At 42.1% G+C, this 18,195-nt stretch overlaps 1 protein-coding gene across 1 annotated transcript in view; it reads right to left on the bottom strand.

Moving 5' to 3' along the window:
• mppe1 (metallophosphoesterase 1) overlaps positions 1-18,195 on the bottom strand; it is an 86,539-nt gene that overhangs the window by 18,184 nt on the left and 50,160 nt on the right. Inside the window, exon 8 of the mRNA XM_052114894.1 lies at positions 12,437-12,577. Coding sequence (XP_051970854.1) covers positions 12,437-12,577 — 141 coding nt within the window. The remainder of the gene's footprint in view (positions 1-12,436; positions 12,578-18,195) is intronic.

The raw sequence follows: 18,195 nt of genomic DNA, 5'->3' as shown, positions 1-18,195 counted from the left end.
CTTATATTGAAGCCAGGCAAACCCGCTAATGAAAAATCATTTTATAGGCCCATATCTTTGATGTCATGCGATACAAAAATCCTCTGTAAGGCCCTAGCTAAGAGAATTGAAACATTTATACCGAACCTTATAATGAATGATCAAAATGGGTTTGTGCTTGGAAGACAAGCCCTCCATAACATACGTAGAGTCCTAAATATACTATATAAAAAACAAAATGCCAAGGACCATGCAATCCTGTCGTTGGATGCGGAAAAAGCCTTCGACTGATTGAATGGGGAGACCTTTTTGGGCTGGGTGATGGGTATATTAAATGGATTAGGCTCCTTTATAATGATCAACAGGCAGAAATAATAACAAATAACCAAATTTCAAAACCCTTTAACTTAAGTAGAGATACACGACAGGGGTGTCCATTGTCCCCTTTGTTATTTTTATTTGCAGTAGAACCCCTTGCAATGGCAATCCGGAGTAGTTCTGAAATAAAGGGCATAACAATAGGTGAGAGGGAACATCGTTTATCTCTGTTTGCAGATGATATTGTGGCGTTTCTTACAAATCTAGACCCTTCTATTCAAGCACTTAATAATATACTAACTGTATTTGGAGAGTTTTCAGGTTACAAAATTAATAATAATAAAAGTGCCTTGCTATTAGTGAATAATGATGAAAGGAGTAACTGTCTGATCTCCAGGCAATTCGCCAGCTCTCCTGAAGGTTTTACATACTTGGGGATTAAGATAACCCCAAACATAAAATAAATCAGACACATAGATCTGTGTCTGTCAAGAAGAGATGCTTAAATGAGAACACTAGTGTACTATTTATGAAGGCTATATCTTTAACACCAAGTATATCTGCTGACTCTGTTGATTTTCTCCTTGATTCTTTTAACACAAAAGTCACATAGATAGGTAGAACCAAACAGGCTGGCAACCTTCATAGCTGCTGTACACACACACACACCACTGTACTTCTCTGTGTCAACAAGGCACCAAAAGTTTGGTGCAGCCTGGTAGGCTTTGAGGTGGAGGTCATTTTGCAATGTTATGATTTCAATCTCCACCTGTCCAGCATCCAAGTTGAACGTTGTACTTTGTTGCTCAGCAAAGCTTGTTGTGTCCACATTCATGAAAGGATTGGAAATGAATGATACACATGGCTCAAGCTGATCTAGGTCACAAAACCTATTCTCAAACTCTTGCCCAAGTCTGTTTATGACTTCATAGTACTTGTCTGCAACTTTGTCAAATGTATCAGATGCAGAAGCATTGTCTTTCAGCACTGACTGCACAGAGGGAAAGTGCAGCACCTTTTTTCTCTGTAGATCCACAGAGAAAATGTTCATTTTAACAACAGTCTTACCTTTACCTTGCAGCTCGCAGTTTAATTGGTTTAGTTTCCCAGTAATGTCCATCAAAAATGCAATGTCAAGTGTCCACTCTGTGTCCTCTAGCAGTGAGACGTCTTTGCCTTTGGACTGCATGAACTCTTTGATTTCACCCAAAAGTGACAAAAAACGAAGTAAAACTCATCCTCTGCTGAGCCATCTGATTTCTGTGTGTAGTAGCAGGTCACCATATTCAGCTGCCATCTCCTCCAATAGCACTTTGAAAATCCTGTGCTGTTTTGCTTTGGAGCAGATATTGTTTATGATTTTCACAACGGGAGTCATCACGTGCCCAGAGCCGATCACTTTGGCACACAATGCCTGCTGGTGAATGATGCAGTGGTAATGCAGAAATTTTGGGAAGTCTGGGTCACCTTTACAGTGAGCGATGAAACCTGCATGTCGGCCAATCATAGCAGGAGCCCTATATGTGGTCACCGCTACCAGCTTTTCCAATGGTACCTTTTTCTGCACGAAAAACTCCTTCACTGTGTTATAAATGTCAACTCCCTCGTAGTTGTCTTTATGGGCAGTAGTGTCAGGAGTTCTTCTCTTGTGGAGAAATCTTCAAACACCATCCGGATAAAAACCATCAGCTGCGCTGTGCTGTCCACGGACTCGTCGCACTGGATGCTAAACCACCTGCACCTCGCCAGATCCCGGTCCAGCTGATCGACCAAGTTACTGGACAAAGCTGACACTCGTCTAGCCATCGTAGATGCCCCCAGTTGGACGTCGGAGAGAGTGGCGATTACATCGCTTCCATATTTCTCGTCTTTAAGTACAGTGTTAGCAATTATCATCATTGCTTCTTTGACAACTTCTCCGTCTGAAATGCCTTCTTCTTCTTGATCAGGAAATGCGTAGCTCTAAAAGGGGCTTCGGTTGCTTTTTGTGACTTTTTCGCCGCCTTGTGAAAAAAGCTTGTTGCTTACCCAAAGCTGTCTTTAGCTCAAGGGCTTTTTCTGCCCGTAGTGCGCTTCCCGGTGGGTAGTTAGTAGTTTTTGTGATTCGTAGTAAAGTGTCTCTCCACATTGTGCCGCTTTGCCGTTGCCACAGTCGCTCCGCATATAAGACACATGCAGGTTTCTTTCACAGTCGTAAAAAAAGAACTCCCGACTCCCATTCGTTGTGAAAGTGATACGTTTTCTTTCTTTTTTCTGCCATGTTTTTGGGGTAAGAAACTACGTTCAGTGCCAATCTTCGCTGCGCCCTCTAGCTTAGCCTACTCTCCACGAGCACTGTATTGTCACACGCACAATACTGACCTGAACTGGAGTACGCCAGAGTTCACCTAAACTTATCTAAACTTCATGTATAAGAAACATATTTTTAAGATATTTTCATTTTTTAAATCTATATAAATGCAAGTGTGATTAAAAAAAAAATGAATAGCAACAGAATAAAATAATATTTTATACGCAGCTGAGTTGTGCTATTTTTAGAACAGGCCTGCGGGCGACTCATGTGGTCTTTGGGGGCGACCTGTTGCCCGCGGGCACCGTGTTGGTGACCCCTGTTATAGATGTATTGCCTTCACTATTTACATTCTGCCTCCTGCAACAGGCAAAGTTTTGTTATGGGTCTTTCCAAAATGTTAGTTTTGGTCTTAATGCGGACTTGTCGGACGAGACCCTTCTTTTCAGGAATGGTTTCAATGACCCTTGCTAATACCCATGAATTCATGGGGGCGGAGTCATCAACTACCAGAACAATATCTCCAACAGAGAAGTTTCTTGTCGTGTTATTCCACTTTTGTCTCTGTTGCAACTGCGGCAAGTATTCTCGACACCAACGTTTCCAGAACAGATCAGAAACGTACTGAACCTGTTTCCATCTGCGTCGAGAATACAGGTCGTCTTTGTCGAACAGTCCTGGAGGCAACAATGACTTTGACTTGAGTAACAACAAGTGGTTTGGAGTCAAAGCTTCCAAATCATTTACATCACTTGATGCTGCTGTGATTGGACGACTGTTGATTATAGCCTCTGCTTCACAGAAAACTGTTTGAAGGCATTCCTCATCAAGAACTTGTTCTCTGATTGTAGCATTAAGGATCTTTCTTATTGAGTGTATCAATCTCTCCCATGCCCCGCCATGGTGAGATCCAGTGGGAGGATTGAAAACCCACTTAATTCCTTGCTGACTGAGATGGTCTTGAATCTTTTGGCTGTTCCATTTTTCAAAGGACTGCCTTAACTCACGCTCAGCACCTACAAAATTGGTCCCATTGTCTGACCTGAAAACGTTCACTTATCCTCTTCTGGCTACAAACCGGCGTATAGCATTTAGACAGGAATCAGTGTCTAGTGAAGAAGCAACTTCGATGTGCACTGCACAAATTGCTAAGCAAGTGAATATAACGCCATATTTCTTGACAAGGGTTCTTCCACGTTTAACCAAGAATGGTCCAAAATAATCTACACCTACTCTGGTAAAAGGTGGATCATCTGGCAACACCCTTTCTGATGGTAAGTCTGCCATTATTTGTTTTCCTGTTGAGGAATGTAAACGACGACAAATAACACATCTTGCCAGCATTTGTCTGATTGCAGATTTTGCACCAGGTATCCAGTATTTTTGTTGCAGTGTTGAAATCATGTAATTTCTACCACCGTGTCCTGTTTTCTCATGAACATTCTGGAGGATTAAGTTGGTGACATGAAGATCCTTTGGTATAAGCATAGGTCACTTACTTTCTTCTGGCATAGCAGCATTGCTAAGTCATCCAACGACATGTAAAACTCCATTGTGCAACTGGGGGTTTAATCTGTAGATCGAACTGCCTCTCTTTGTCGCATGTCCACTTTGCAGTGCTGAAATCTCCTCAGTGAACTTCTCTCTTTGACAGCATTTCACTATTTCAAGCTCAGCCTCTTTCAAATCATCAACAAAAATGTTGCTTCCTTTCCATTTAGCTTTAAAATCTTGCATCTTTTTGTCCACAATCTGCTTGCTTTTACTTGAGTTGGTTAAAGTCTCTGCAGCAGTAAGAGTCTTTCTCTTTTGCACAAGTTCCAACAGCATGGTTTTCAATTTTAACATCCACGCTACAATGCGCTGAAGCTTTATCCAAGAGGAGAAATGATTCATCAGTTGTCTAATTGAACTGTTATTGTGTTGCGCTTGTATTGAATTGACCAACACTGACCTCTTGATCTCTGGATCATCTGCAGATATCATCATTTGGTCCATGTTCTTTGGCCACTCATCTGTGAATTCGAAATTCTGGGCCTGAGATCCATTTTTCATTTAGCAAGAAAGTGTTAACCTTCTGCCCTCTCGAGGCGCAATCTGCTGGATTTGATGCAGTATCGACATGGTTCCATTGTTCAATCTTTGAAATTTTTAGAATATTTGTGACTCTGTTTGCCACGAATGTTCTGAATCTTGTGCTCTCGTTTCTGAGATATTTAAGCACAACTGTGCTATCTGTCCAGTAGACTGAAGGGTTTAAGTTTCATTTGTTGTTCTCTTTGTAACATCAGGTTCATTTTTGTTGCAACTGTCGCAGCTGTCAGTTCCATTCGTGGAATTGTAGGTCTTTTTAGAGGGGCAACCCTAGCCTTCCCCATCATCAATATGCAGTGCACATGATCCTGTTGATTACGTAGAAGAAGATAACTTGCTGTACCATATGCATCCTCACTCGCATCTGCGAAGTGACGTAGCTGTGCCTCAACAGCTTCTCCAAACCCTGCTGGTCGAATGCATCTATTCACCTTGAACTCTTCAAGTTGATGAATCCCATTGAGCCAGTCTGTCCAACTTTGCTTTACTTGCTCTGGAAGATCATCATCCCATCCTATTTTAGGAAAATCCTGCTTGAATTGCTGTTGCCACAAGTCTTCTAATCTGGCTACTGATATGCGATTTACAGATACTTGAACATTCCTTCCTTTTCTTGTGATGTCATTACTGTTCCTGAGGGGTCCATTAACTGTCCAGCCCAACTTGGTTCTTACAGCAAAAGGTACATTGTCTTTACTACTAATAACCTGCCAAGGCTCCATGACTTCAGGCACATTAGATCCTATTAGCAATCCGATTTCTGCTTCGATGCTAGGTAGACAAACCTCTTTTAAAGAGCAACATGCAGGTTGGACACCCCTATATAGCATAGTGTATGTTGATGATAAAACAACTTGATTTTCTGAACTGGAGTAATATATATTTAGCCATTAACGATATTTTGAGATAAATTGTGATAAAATAACTTCCGCGTCTATAAAGCACTAACAGGAAGTGACGATGGGCGAGGGAGTCTGGTCAAGTTCAAGCTCAGGTTACAATGGATGCGAATGAAGAAACCGAGTTCTCCGGTGTGGACGAACATGCCTATGATGGCCCACAGGCCTATAATTATGAGCAAATTAAGAGTTAAAATAATTAAAAGTAAGACTTACTCTGCTAAGTCCTCGTTTTCGTTGCACAGAATGTCTTCTAACGTTAGCACTTTGTCCTCCAGTCCAGCCCGCGCCAAAATCCGGTGTACACTTTGACGGTGGACTTGATTCCATTGAGTGCACCGAGGGAACAGCATCAGAAATCAGCCTCACGTGGTCCTTACTCCGAAATCCCATCCGAGACTCCAACAAATCTCCAGGTCGATAATTCTCCGGAGTGAAATGTGCGCCACAAACGACCGAGTGTGTGGTAACAGACGCGGCAGTGAAGTCTGCTCTCTTCACCTGCACAAAACGCACTCAAGACCGAAAAGCCTTGTTTTTTCTAGAAGGAAAATGATGGACACGATGTCCTGACAGGCTGGAATTCGTGCAACCAGCACAAACACAATAATTTACCATTATGGCTTCTCTAAAACTTTCTGTACTGCTCTAACTACATCAACACCCACAATGAGAGCTGACCATGAGCTCTTTTGTTTGCCTCAGCCTCTACGTCATATGACGCGTTGATAGCGGGAAAGGCGTATTCCAGAGCCTAGCACATTTTCATCAAAATCTCTAAATCAAATGAGATTTCATTAGTAATTTCTACATATGTGTTTTTAAAAGACCTCTGCAGACAATATAAAGTATTAATTCAGTTATAAATTCAACCTGCATGTTGCTCTTTAAGATATGGCCATCTCTCCAAATCCTTTTGCTGTGGAATGTTCCCCTTGTGAATTGAAATTGTTCTCTGTGTGAAAACATCTGGAAGTTGAATGAATGTATCACCATCTAGCCTACTAATCTCCAACCCAGACACTTTGTGAGTTCTGACTTGTTTTTCATCCCCCATTGTTCTCAGAAGTATATCAGTCTTTCTTCCATTCACATTTAGTTCAGACATCAAAGCTTCAGTACAGAAAGTATCTGAACTACCTGGGTCGAGAAAGGCGTACGTTTTGACCAGATGCGTACCTTTCATTGTCTTGACCTGTACAGAAACAATTGACAAAGTACAGTCATTCTCACAAAAATCTATGACTTCACTGTTGTCCTTTTCTACACAAATTAATGCACTTGTAACAGACTGTCTATCACAGTTATCCATTCTATCTTCCTGAGGATGTGCAATTTCCTTTGGTTTCATATGCAGTATGGTTGGATGAGGCAAAGAACATTCACTGCAGTCTTTCTTTGCATTGTTTACTCATGTGACCACGCTTTAAACAGCCAAAACACAAGCCCTTGCTTCGCAAAAAGTCAATTTTCTCCTGATGTGTCTTGCTTCTCAAACTTCTACAAGATTCCAGATTGTGTTGCAGTCCTTTACAAAGAAGACATGATTCTTTCTGGCTGCTTGGATGTTTATTTTGGGATCTTTGAACTGAAAGTCTCTCGTCATCTTCAACCTTTCTGTCAATTGGTACAGCACTAGTCGTGAAGACCCTTTTTGTTACAGCCTTTTTGTAAGCACTTGCTTCTGCATGTAACTTATCTTGTCCTTTTGTTGTTGAACTATTTTTTTATGTCTCCAAACACTGGATGAAGAGAAATCTTTGCTTGCTTGCTAATGAAATCAACTAAATCTTTGAACTTCACGCTAGCATTTTGCTTCTCTTGTTTTTCACATGCCACAGATCGTCATTTTTCTCTTCATTTGTATGGAAGTTTCACCACAATGGCTCTCAGATTTGCTGCGTTACCATCTCTTCCATGTAAGTTATATCTGACATTGCATTGCAGCATCCTGACAGAAACAATGAAAAGGAGTGACGTGCTTCTCCATCTTCTGGCTTGATAGAGGGCCAATGTAGAGCTTTGTTCATATATGCTACTGCAATCTGATACTCATTTCCAAAATGCTCTCTCAGAAGCTGCTTTGCCTTAAGATAGCCTTCAGCTGGGTTCATATGTAGACAACTACGAATCAATTCCTTCGGCTTTCCAATTGTGTACTGTTCCATGAAGTACAAACAGTCCTTATCATAATCAGTATGATCCTCAACACCATGTTCGAAGGCCCGAATGAACAGCTTATAATCAAGAGGATCTCCTTTGAAAATGGGTATGTCAATTGAAGGAAGCATGGACATTTTTTGATGCTTCATTAGTGCTTAGGCACTCAGTGATATTGGCTTGCCGCTCCATGGCATTACATAATGTATCAACTACGTCTCCCTCTCTACTTGAAGAAAGCTCTCTTGGGATGGTGTTATTAGTTGACTGTGGCCATAGAGGTTGAAACACATTATCAAGCAGACTTTCTTGTTTCAGTTCATCTTCATGAGCTGTTATTCTACCCGACTCCAGATCTATTTCGTTGTGACATACAGATGAAGACCGACTGCTTTCATATTGCTTAATAACTTTCATTTTTGCATCTGATGCTGCAAGGGCCACTTCTAGCTCAAATTCCTCTTTTTTAGCCTTAATTCAGCTTCTTGTCGTTCAATAGCTTGTTTCTTCTTCAATGCAGCATGTTTTACAAGTAGTGCAGCTCTTTCTACTTCAGCGGATATACGTGCAGAAGAAGTTGTAGAAGTTGTAGATCTGCCATCTGATCCATGTTTCTTATGCTTCTTACTTGAAGTCACTGACACAGAGGAAATGCTATCCTCAGGATTAACTTCTAGATCACACTGTATTGATTGCTCAGCATTTTCTGCAACCTGTTTCATCCACTTGTTGACTGCATTAATAAATCTTTCACGTGAGGAGGCTCTTGGTTCAAACAATGTATGCTGGTCCTTTGCATAATCTTCATCAGACATAAATTCCTCAATAGCATGAATCAGCTGACAGAAATCTTTATGCAAATCTTTGTATTCAGTTTCTAATTAAGTTCGAACAGTGTCAAAATGTGCAGCATCATCCATTAATTGTTCAATTTCCTTAGATTTACTTGTGAGCTGAGCTAGTTTAGTTTTCCTTGATTGCACAAGTCTTTGCAACTTTTCTTCCTTTGCTTTCTCAGTCCTTTTTACTGATCTTTTAGTACGAGTACAATCCTTAGTTTTTTTCATAATATCATCACTTATTTAAGCTCCAACATCAAATCAAGTCATTGTACCTATATTATTTATTGAACTGTTCAGTCACGTTTCATTTTTTACCTCAGAAATCTTCCTGGATTAAATGGCACCGTTAGATCGCATGTAGATAATCGCGCACCTCAGAGGTAATCCGTGCACTTCCTTTTCCAACGAAACTCCACCTGGCATACACTTCAAGATCCATTGTTCCTTAAAAACATCCATATATCTTCGTGTCAAACACGTCCTTATCCATCTGGAGTTAGTTTTCTTTACTAATGTGAGTTTGCATCGCAAGAATTTCAGTCAACTCGCTCCGTGTACAATAAAAAAACAATTCACATGCACTGTTTTCTTCATGGAAATTCTTCCTTTAATCCAGACTCGTTAGTAAATCAAACAAAGAAAAGAAAGGAAACAAAATACAATCTTAAATCCTAAATATCACGGATGCGGTAAAGAAAACTGTACGACTCCACTCTATTTCCTATAAAGGACACACAACTGCATCACTTACAGTCGCAATTCTTAAAGGGCCAGTGCACAATTTTTACATATAACATATTTCAATGTAAATATAGAGAATATTTATCTAATTAATACACACAAAGAAAGAAAGTTACAATCAAAACACAAATTTTCAAATACTGAAATGCAACACATAATATGCAATAATTGTCACTGAACAAAAGCAAAATTAGGCTCCTACAGGTACCCTTTATCATTGTATATGGGAGTGTAATGAGATTCAAGGATTTTGGAAGGAGATTGTTTATATGATTGGTAAACTGACTGAAGTAAATATCCCTCTTGCACCCAAATTTTGTCTGTTTCATATAGACCCAGTAAATCTTGAGGTGAATGCAAGAAAGCACAAACTAATTGATTTTAGTTTACTTCAGGCCAAGCGTGCTATTGCTTTAAAATGGAAGGAAGCCCAAGGACCTAACCCAAGTCAGTGGTTTAAAGAAATGACCAGCAACCTTGCCTTGGAAAAACTTACTTATGTCGTTAAAGGGAAACTAAAAGACTTGAATAAAATTTGGGCTCCCTTCTTACATTACTGTAACCAAGTTGACCAGACAATATGGGATGATTGAACTACCCAACTCTTCTGTATTGGACATATATAACTCAGTTCTTGTAATCCAGCAAAACAAATAATAGCTCTGGTAAAATAGCAGAATTAAACTACAAAATGTCAGGCTGTGTACTGTGATATTTCAAAATGTATATTTTATTTATTTTATTTTATGGTTTAGTGTTGTTCTGGATGTCCTGTAATGTGTTGCTCATTATCTTCATTTTTAATTATTTGTTTATTACTCTTTTTTTGTTGTTTATTTTGTTGTTTTTTATGTTCTAATATCAAAAATATGGCGTGCGCTCCTGTAATATGTCACAACTCGCCCGCCATCTCCTCCTTTGGAGTCAGCAGCTACTCAGGCCACTCATATCCCTGGCAACCGCAACATGACGGCAGACAAATATGGGGCCATATTTATGTTTTAATATCAAAAAACTTGATATTGGAGGAGGAAGTGTGGGCTAGAATTAAAAAAAATGTCAAGTCTGCATGCAAGGGTGTGCCTTATGCAATTCAAGATTTTACATAGATTCTATTGGACCCCCTCTAGACTCTATAGGCTTGGTCTTAAAGACACACCCACCTGCTGGCAATGCCAATCAGAAGATGGATGTTTTTTGGTGTTGTGTTAAGATCCAAGAATTTTGGTTGAAGGTTCAGAGTTTTATGTGTGATGTATTTGGAACTCAAATTTCTTTTTGCATCAATTAAATGTTGATTCTGTTTATATATATGTTTTGCTTTTCTATGTTATCTATATGAATCAATAAAAAAATTTCTCTAAAAAAAAAAAGATATAGCCCATATAGCTACAAAGTGGAGATCCAGGCAGGCTATGGTGAGGAGGATCTGAATTGATATCATCCCTCAGACTTAACACAACAGATGGGCCTGTAAACCTAGTGCATGTGTTCCTACCCTCTACTCCTCTAAGGAGGCAAAGGACGAGGAATGATAATAAGGCTGTGAGGGATAGACTTATCTCTTCAATGGCATGAACGGTATAAAGCTCCTAGATCACATCTGATTTTCCACAACTCACGTTGTCTGAAGTTCTTTGTGTACTGAATGTTCTTGGACAGATATTTTATCAATGTTCTGTCTGCAGAATGACAAAACCAATTTTAAACAGCAGTACAACAAAGATGGTGCTTGCGTGAATAAGGTCTATTAGTAACTGCAAGCAGTCATTCATGGAATGCCAAGTAAGGAATATCTGTTGCTACTGTGCTGATTAGGTGCTGATCATGACTCATGGTCCCAGTGCTTGGGACACCACAGCAGCATGAATGAAAATGGACAATGCTTTCATGAGCTGAGTATACTTTATGAGTTCTTTACGAGAACACCAACTCTCTTCCAGAACAAACCCCAGCACAAGGTATGCTGGAGGCACCCCCATTCAAAACAATGGCATCAACTGGACATGATCATTACAAGACGCCATCATCTGAGAAGTGTGCATAATACACGCTCACACTAGAGTGCTGACTGTGACACTGACCACTCCCTGGTTTGCTGTAAGATCAGGTTTCAGCTGAAGATGCTGAATATTTGGGACATGCAAATTCTGTCTGCCAATTTCTCATTGGCCTTTTCTCAAGTTCAGAGATGTGCGAGGCTCTCAAGAGAGACCTCTGGTGTCGCTTCTTTGACACACCGTCTCGTTCCCTCCATCAGGGAATGGAGGTTACAACAGTAACCTAGACGTTTAGTACCCTTATGTTCATGTTTTGTAAATCACTAAAAACAATTATTCAGAATTGTGATAAAAACAAATCATAATTTGAGATTCTCATTTCATCCAGAATTGTGCAGCTCTACCTGTATATATTTAAAACATCTGTTCATCCTTAGAGTTCAGATTGTGGGATTAATAAACAATGCAATAATAAAAAAGAGAAAAAAGAACTGAATCTTCCTCATTTAAATGCTGAGCAATGTACAGTAATCTTCTTAATTTACCAATTACACTGTCAGAATTGAAGGATGTGTTGGTGTAGGTGGCTTGCCTCCAGAATTGCATCTATTAATATGGGATTTATTAGGTCCCTTACTACTTATCTCCATTAATTATGTCATAGATACACCTTGTTTTTACAGAGAACAAAAAACAAATCTCTTTTATTTCAAAAAATGGAAAGACCCCCATTAATGTACCAGATATACTTGGTAAACTAAAGTTTAAGCTCGCCATTTAGAACAGGTTACAGGTCATTTATTTTCTTATGACCAGACAGGCTTTCTCATGGGCTGTTTAACCTCAGACAAAATACTGTGTCTTCTTTATATTATTGAAAGTTTTTTGTGCAATCTTTTCTCTAGATCAATTAGAAGTTCCTGTGGTCAGTTTTGGCTCGATTAAATGTCGGTTCTCACTTTATCCATATGGATAAACACTATAAACTAATTCTTCTTCTTGTGTATCAACAGTATTATGTTGCTTGGGCATTTTTCAACTTAGTATAGGTTCAAGACAGGGGATCGAATAAATTGATAGATGGATGGATGTAAATGCAGTGACTGTGGTTACCAGGATGAAGCTGGGGTTGTTGCGGTTCCGCCAGCTGAAAGATGGGACACTGATCTCGAGGTATTGCTGCTCATGCAGAATCTCACAGCCGCTGTGGGTGTGGCCACTCAGAATGAGACGGGGCTTGAACCACCACAGGAGCTGTTGGAGAGAAGAATGTCTGTTTTTGATATTTTCAGACTTTGGTCTTACTGTATAATGTCCATACTGCTACTTATTCCAAGAACCGCCCACTCACATAGCAAGGTGTCTGACTGATATGTAAAGGGACCACCACAATTGAAACAGCAACAACATACAAAAAACACCAACAACACTGAAAAAATTTACTTTATATTCAATCTTCGTTCATTCAAATGTAATTATAAATTATTATTTCACAAACATCTAAAAAAAACAAGGTGGAAAATACAGTATTGTTCTGCTCATGAATATCTGTTAGCTTCTGATGTATATAATCAAAACACAAGAAGATTATAGACCTTCCTTATAGATTTACTGAGTGCTCTGAATTTGCATGGTAATACACAAAGGGGTTCTTCTTTAATACACAATCAGGGCCTATTACAAGGGTTTGAAAATTAGTGAGGTCCAGGGTGGTGAGATTAAAGGAGCCCCCATCTCCCTCACTCTATGACCTCGAACCTTGAGTCATCTTGAATGAAAAAATTAGACTTTTCACTAATTGTTATCAGGGTTTTTCCTGCATGAAACATTTTTTGTCAGGTGCTGAAGCAAAATTTTGAAACACGAAGCAAATTTTATGATATTCATCTTGCTTTCGCCAGTTTATAAGCATAACAGTAAATATGCTACTAATGTGGAATGCAAATGTGTGTGGGGTGATTGAAGACCTGGCTCTGAAATGTGAGCTCTGGTAAAAGGATAGTGCAGAGCGGATCACAAGCACGATTAAACTGGACTTCTCTCTGTATCGTGCCACAGAAAACAAAACTTATGCGACCCATTTCAATTTGAAATGATAAATGATTTTAAATGATAATTAACTAGACTGCTCAGACATTCTGAACAGCACTCACTAGGGAAAGAAAAACACCTGCACCAGCATCAATTACAAAACTTTACAGTAAGGTAAATAAGGCTGTATTAGAAAAATGTGTTTTTAAATGTGTTTAGCTAATACATTTTCATGACAAATAAACGTTTTTTTTTAAGAAAGACTAACTTTATGGTTACTGTTGTAAAATCAATTCCCTGAGGGAGGGAACAAGACATTGTGTCAAATGAAGCCTAGTGCTGTGGCAGGACGGACACAACGTCTTGTTCCCTCCCTCAGGGAACGGAGGTTACAACAGTAATCATGACGTTCCCCTTCTGTCACTCACTCAGCGTTGTGTCGAATGAAGTGACAAAAGGGGTCCCTTTCAAAAACGGTGGAGGGAGCTCTGACTTGGTTGATTGAGAAATCAACCAAGAGAAAGAAGGTCCTTCCTCAGGCGAATTTGCCAGGGAGGTGCTGTCGCGAGGAGTGTGAGATCTGAGAACCAAGTCCGGGTGGGCCAATAAGTAGCCACCAAGGTGACTTGTTCCTCATCCTCCCTGATCTTGCACAGCACCAGTGCAAGAAGGCTCACTGGGGGAAATACATACTTGCGCAGCCCCTGGGGCCAGCTGTGGGACAAAACGTGTCTGTCCCAAGAGGGGCTTCTGTCAGGGAGTACCAGAGCGGGTGTCCCATGCCGAATCAGCCCCAAATCAGCTGGACCACCTGGGGTGGAGCTTCCACTCTCCGCTGGGTGAAACCTGTCGTGACAGCGTGTCTGCCGTCATGTTGCGGTTGCCAGGGATATGAGTGGCCTGAGTAGCTGCTGACTCCAAAGGAGGAGATGGCGGGCGAGTTGTGACATATTACAGGAGCGCACGCCACCTTGGTCGCGGTGCTGTCTGAATGGATCAAGACGTACTTGCCCCGAATCAGCGGGAGAAACCTCTGCAGGGCAAGGAATACAGCAACTCTAGGCAGTTGATGTGCAAACACAGAAGGGGCCCTGTCCAGGAGCCAGCGGCAGCGTCTGAAGCCAGTGCTGAAGCGGTTTCATATGCATCAACCTGAGCGGCAGTGAGAGCGGACGAGTGGAGGGGTCAGCTCCGGGCAGTAGAAAGTGCCTTCTACGATCGCATCAGCTCGTCATGCACTTCTGGGAAAAAAGGAACTGGGGGAGGGGGCGTGGCTAAAGGTGGCAGCCCAGATGAGTTATCAGCATCATACGCCGCTGTGACGCTCTCCGATGCAGCAGCGATATCGTCATCCAATTCCAGGGGCTCATGGGAGAATATTGGCTGTCCGCGAGGCGAGCCGCACTCATCCCGAGCTCGGACAGAAGCAAGCGAGCATGCCGGGGGGCGGGTGGTTCGTGGGTATTTACCCGGCGAAAACCAAGCCTGTCGTCATCCCTAAATCGCCAGCCGGGTCGTCCTCAATCACATGGGAAGAAGGATCGACGTGGGGGGCGGCTGAAGTGACTTTCTCTTGTGAGGAAAGAAAGCCGCGCCGCAACGTTGCCATGGCTATGTTCTCGTACTGAGAACATAAAACATTCATAAAACGCTGCCTGCGTGTGATCACAGCCCAAGCATGCGAGGCAGCTTTTATGACCGTCAGAAGTGGAGAGAAATCAACCGAATCCAGGAACTACACAGAGGCAGAAAGACATCTTTAAAAAGAGGCGTCCTGGAAAGGACATTAAACGCCTGCTGTGTATTGCTCTTTTATGAGCGAAATCTCAAACTCTTTTAGGAGGAGAAAACACTCTTTTAGGCAGTGAAAGCGCTGTCGAAGCACCCAGGGGCATGGACTGCACAGCGTGCAGAGAGAAAGAATGCTAGCTGGAAATGCACCGTAAGATCCAACAGCAGTGCTTCTTGACAATAGAGATGCGTGAAACAGCGGTAAACTCAACTGCTCGGCTCCAAAGTAAAAATCTGCAGACGCAAAAAGACAGACGCATGCCTGCTTCCCTTTATACCCGTATATCCGGGGGCGGAACATGCAAATTCTGTCTGCCAATTTCACATTGGTCTTTTCTCAAGTTCAGAGGAAGACCCCTTGTGTCACTTCATTCGACACAACGTCGAGTGAGTGACAGAAGGGGAACTAACTACCACTGTAATGAGGAGCCAGACATGGTCTTTTTTTGTGATTATGGCATTGCAAATACAACTGTTAAACACTGTACTTGCCCTTACATTTACCATTGTTCTTTCAATGTAAAATAAATGTGTGGACCTTTTTTAATTATTAAGTCATGTAATATTGTAATATATTTCTTGATGGTGTTTGAGATTAGGAAACAAACTGGTCTGGTTTGGCTTCAGATATTCCTAGAATTATTCCTAAATCATCAGGAGTCTACAAAATGAATCGATAATTTTGTGTAAAAAATTAATTGATAATTAAAACTTTATTAACTTTTAAAAATTGCTTCCTGCCAGCAGTCGGCATAAGGACAATTGCTCGTTCATGCGAGAACTCAGAAGCACTAACATTGTTTACAACAGTGGAACAAACATCACGTGAGAGTTAGGTCATTACAACCAGCAATCCAGTGCTGGCCAGAAGCAAAAATTTAAAGTTAAAATGGTTTTTATTATCAATTTGTTTCTTCTACCAACGTACCTATTTGCTTCAGAAGACATTAACTGATCGACTGGAGTCATGTGGATTACTTTTATTCAACCTAAATATGCCTTTTAGACCGTCAAACTGCCAACAGCCTATGGAACCGATTTACTTGCATTGTATGGACAAACGGAGCTGAAATGGGCTTATAAAATTCTTCATTTTGGTTCTGCTGAAGAAGGAAAATCATACAGATCTGGAATGACTTAAAGGTAAGTAAATCATGAGAATTTTAATTTTGGGGTAAACTAACCCTTTAAACACTGAAGGAACTTGAGGAAGAAATCGTCATGGTTACAGTCGTAACCTCCATTCCCTGATGGAGGGAACGAGATGTTGTGTCGATGTACTGACACTAGGGGTCACTCTTGAGAGCCCCGAACACTTTCCATTCTTTGCGAAAAGGCCAATGACAATTGACGAGTGGAATTTACATGCCACTTCCCCGGACATACAGGTATAAAAGGAGCTGGAATGCCCAATCCATTCAGGTTTTTTGCTGAGGAGTAGAGACAAGGTCAGACCATTTCAGCAGCTAGTACAGTGTTGTGGCAAGAGGGACCCATGTCTCGTTTCCTCCATCAGGGAACGGAGGTGATGACAGTAACCATGACATTCCCCTTCTGTCACTCACTCGACGCTGTGTCGATGTAGTGACACTAGGGGTCCCTACAGAAAAACGTCACAACAGCTGAACTGTGTTACTTGAACTGCTGATGCAGGAGCAAGCAAGCTGCTATGTGTGTAATAGCAGGAGCATCAGTCTGCATGTAACCTCCCCCAATGCCCCAAAAGACATCATGTAGTTCCGGAATATACATCACAGGGGTTACCGGAGTAATCGGCAGCTGTGGAGCAGCTATCCCAGTACAGGGCATATGGGGGTAAAAGTGCAAGTTTTTGCCTCAGGGAAGGGGAAAGGCGCTATATGCAAGTGATACACCCGACCAGCTGTTCTATATTACCGAACTCTACCTGTTCTTACCTGAACAAACACGGGATTAAACCGGCTCAACAAGGAGATTGTATTGAGATCTTGCGAAGGTATTGGGTGTTGCCCAGCCCACTGCTCTGCAGATGTCTGCTAGAGAGGTGCCATTGACAAGTACTCACGAGGACGCCACACCCCTTGTGCAGTGTGCTCGAACCAGCAAGAGGGCGGACACGGCCTGGGTCTGGTAGGCCAATGCAATGGCATCCAGCCTATGTTTAGAGATGGCATTCCCTTTCCGCTGTCCACCAAAGCAGACAAAAAGCTGTTCAGAGCGTCTAAAGCTCTCCGTGCGATCCAAGTAGGTGCGCAAAGTACGCACCGGACACAGGAATTGACAGGGCTGGGTCTGCCTCCTCCCGGGGCAGCCCTTGCAGGTTCACCTCCTGATCCTTGAAGGGGGTCATGGGAACCTTGGGCACATAGCCCGGTGTCTCAGGATCACGCGAGAGTCGATGACAGAGAACTCTTGCAGGTCCCCAACCCTCTTGGTGGAGGTGAGAGCAATAAGGAGGGCTGTCCGGAAGCGAACAGGTTTACATGTGCATTGCTGATCGACTCCAAATCAGCTGGAACACCTTGGGGTGGAGCCTCCACTCTCTGCTGAGCATTGCCTGCCGCGACAGCGCATCCGCTGTGGCATTGAGGCTGCCCGGGATATGAGTGGCCCGCAACGACCTCAAACACTGCTGACTACAGAGGAGATGGCGGGCGAGTTGCGACAAGCGAACCGGCGGCTGCATGCCCATTGCACATGGTGCCCCAGCCCAGTTTGGTGGCGTCTATGGTGACCACGACATGTCTGGACACTTGCTATAAGGGAACTCCTGCCTGTAGAAACTCAAGATCTGTCCAAGGGCTGAATAAGTGGTGGCAGAGTGGCGTGGTGGCAGTGGCGTGATACCTACGCGATGTGTGCCGTGGCGCTATGCCCATTTCGAGACTCAACTCTGAAGCCAGTGCTGAAGCGGTCTCATATGCATCTACCTGAGCGGTGTGACTGCCGCTGAGGAAATCATATGTCTCAGGAGCCTCTGAAAGTGTTGAATGACTTCAGGCAGTTCAGCACCAACTGCACGCGCTCGCCTGTGAGGCGCGCTATCATTGAGACTGAGTCTAAATCCATGC

The sequence above is a fragment of the Xyrauchen texanus genome, chromosome 42, assembly GCF_025860055.1.
Source record: "Xyrauchen texanus isolate HMW12.3.18 chromosome 42, RBS_HiC_50CHRs, whole genome shotgun sequence".
Classification (NCBI taxonomy): Eukaryota; Metazoa; Chordata; class Actinopteri; order Cypriniformes; family Catostomidae; genus Xyrauchen; species Xyrauchen texanus.
This window is presented reverse-complemented; position numbering and strand designations above follow the sequence as displayed.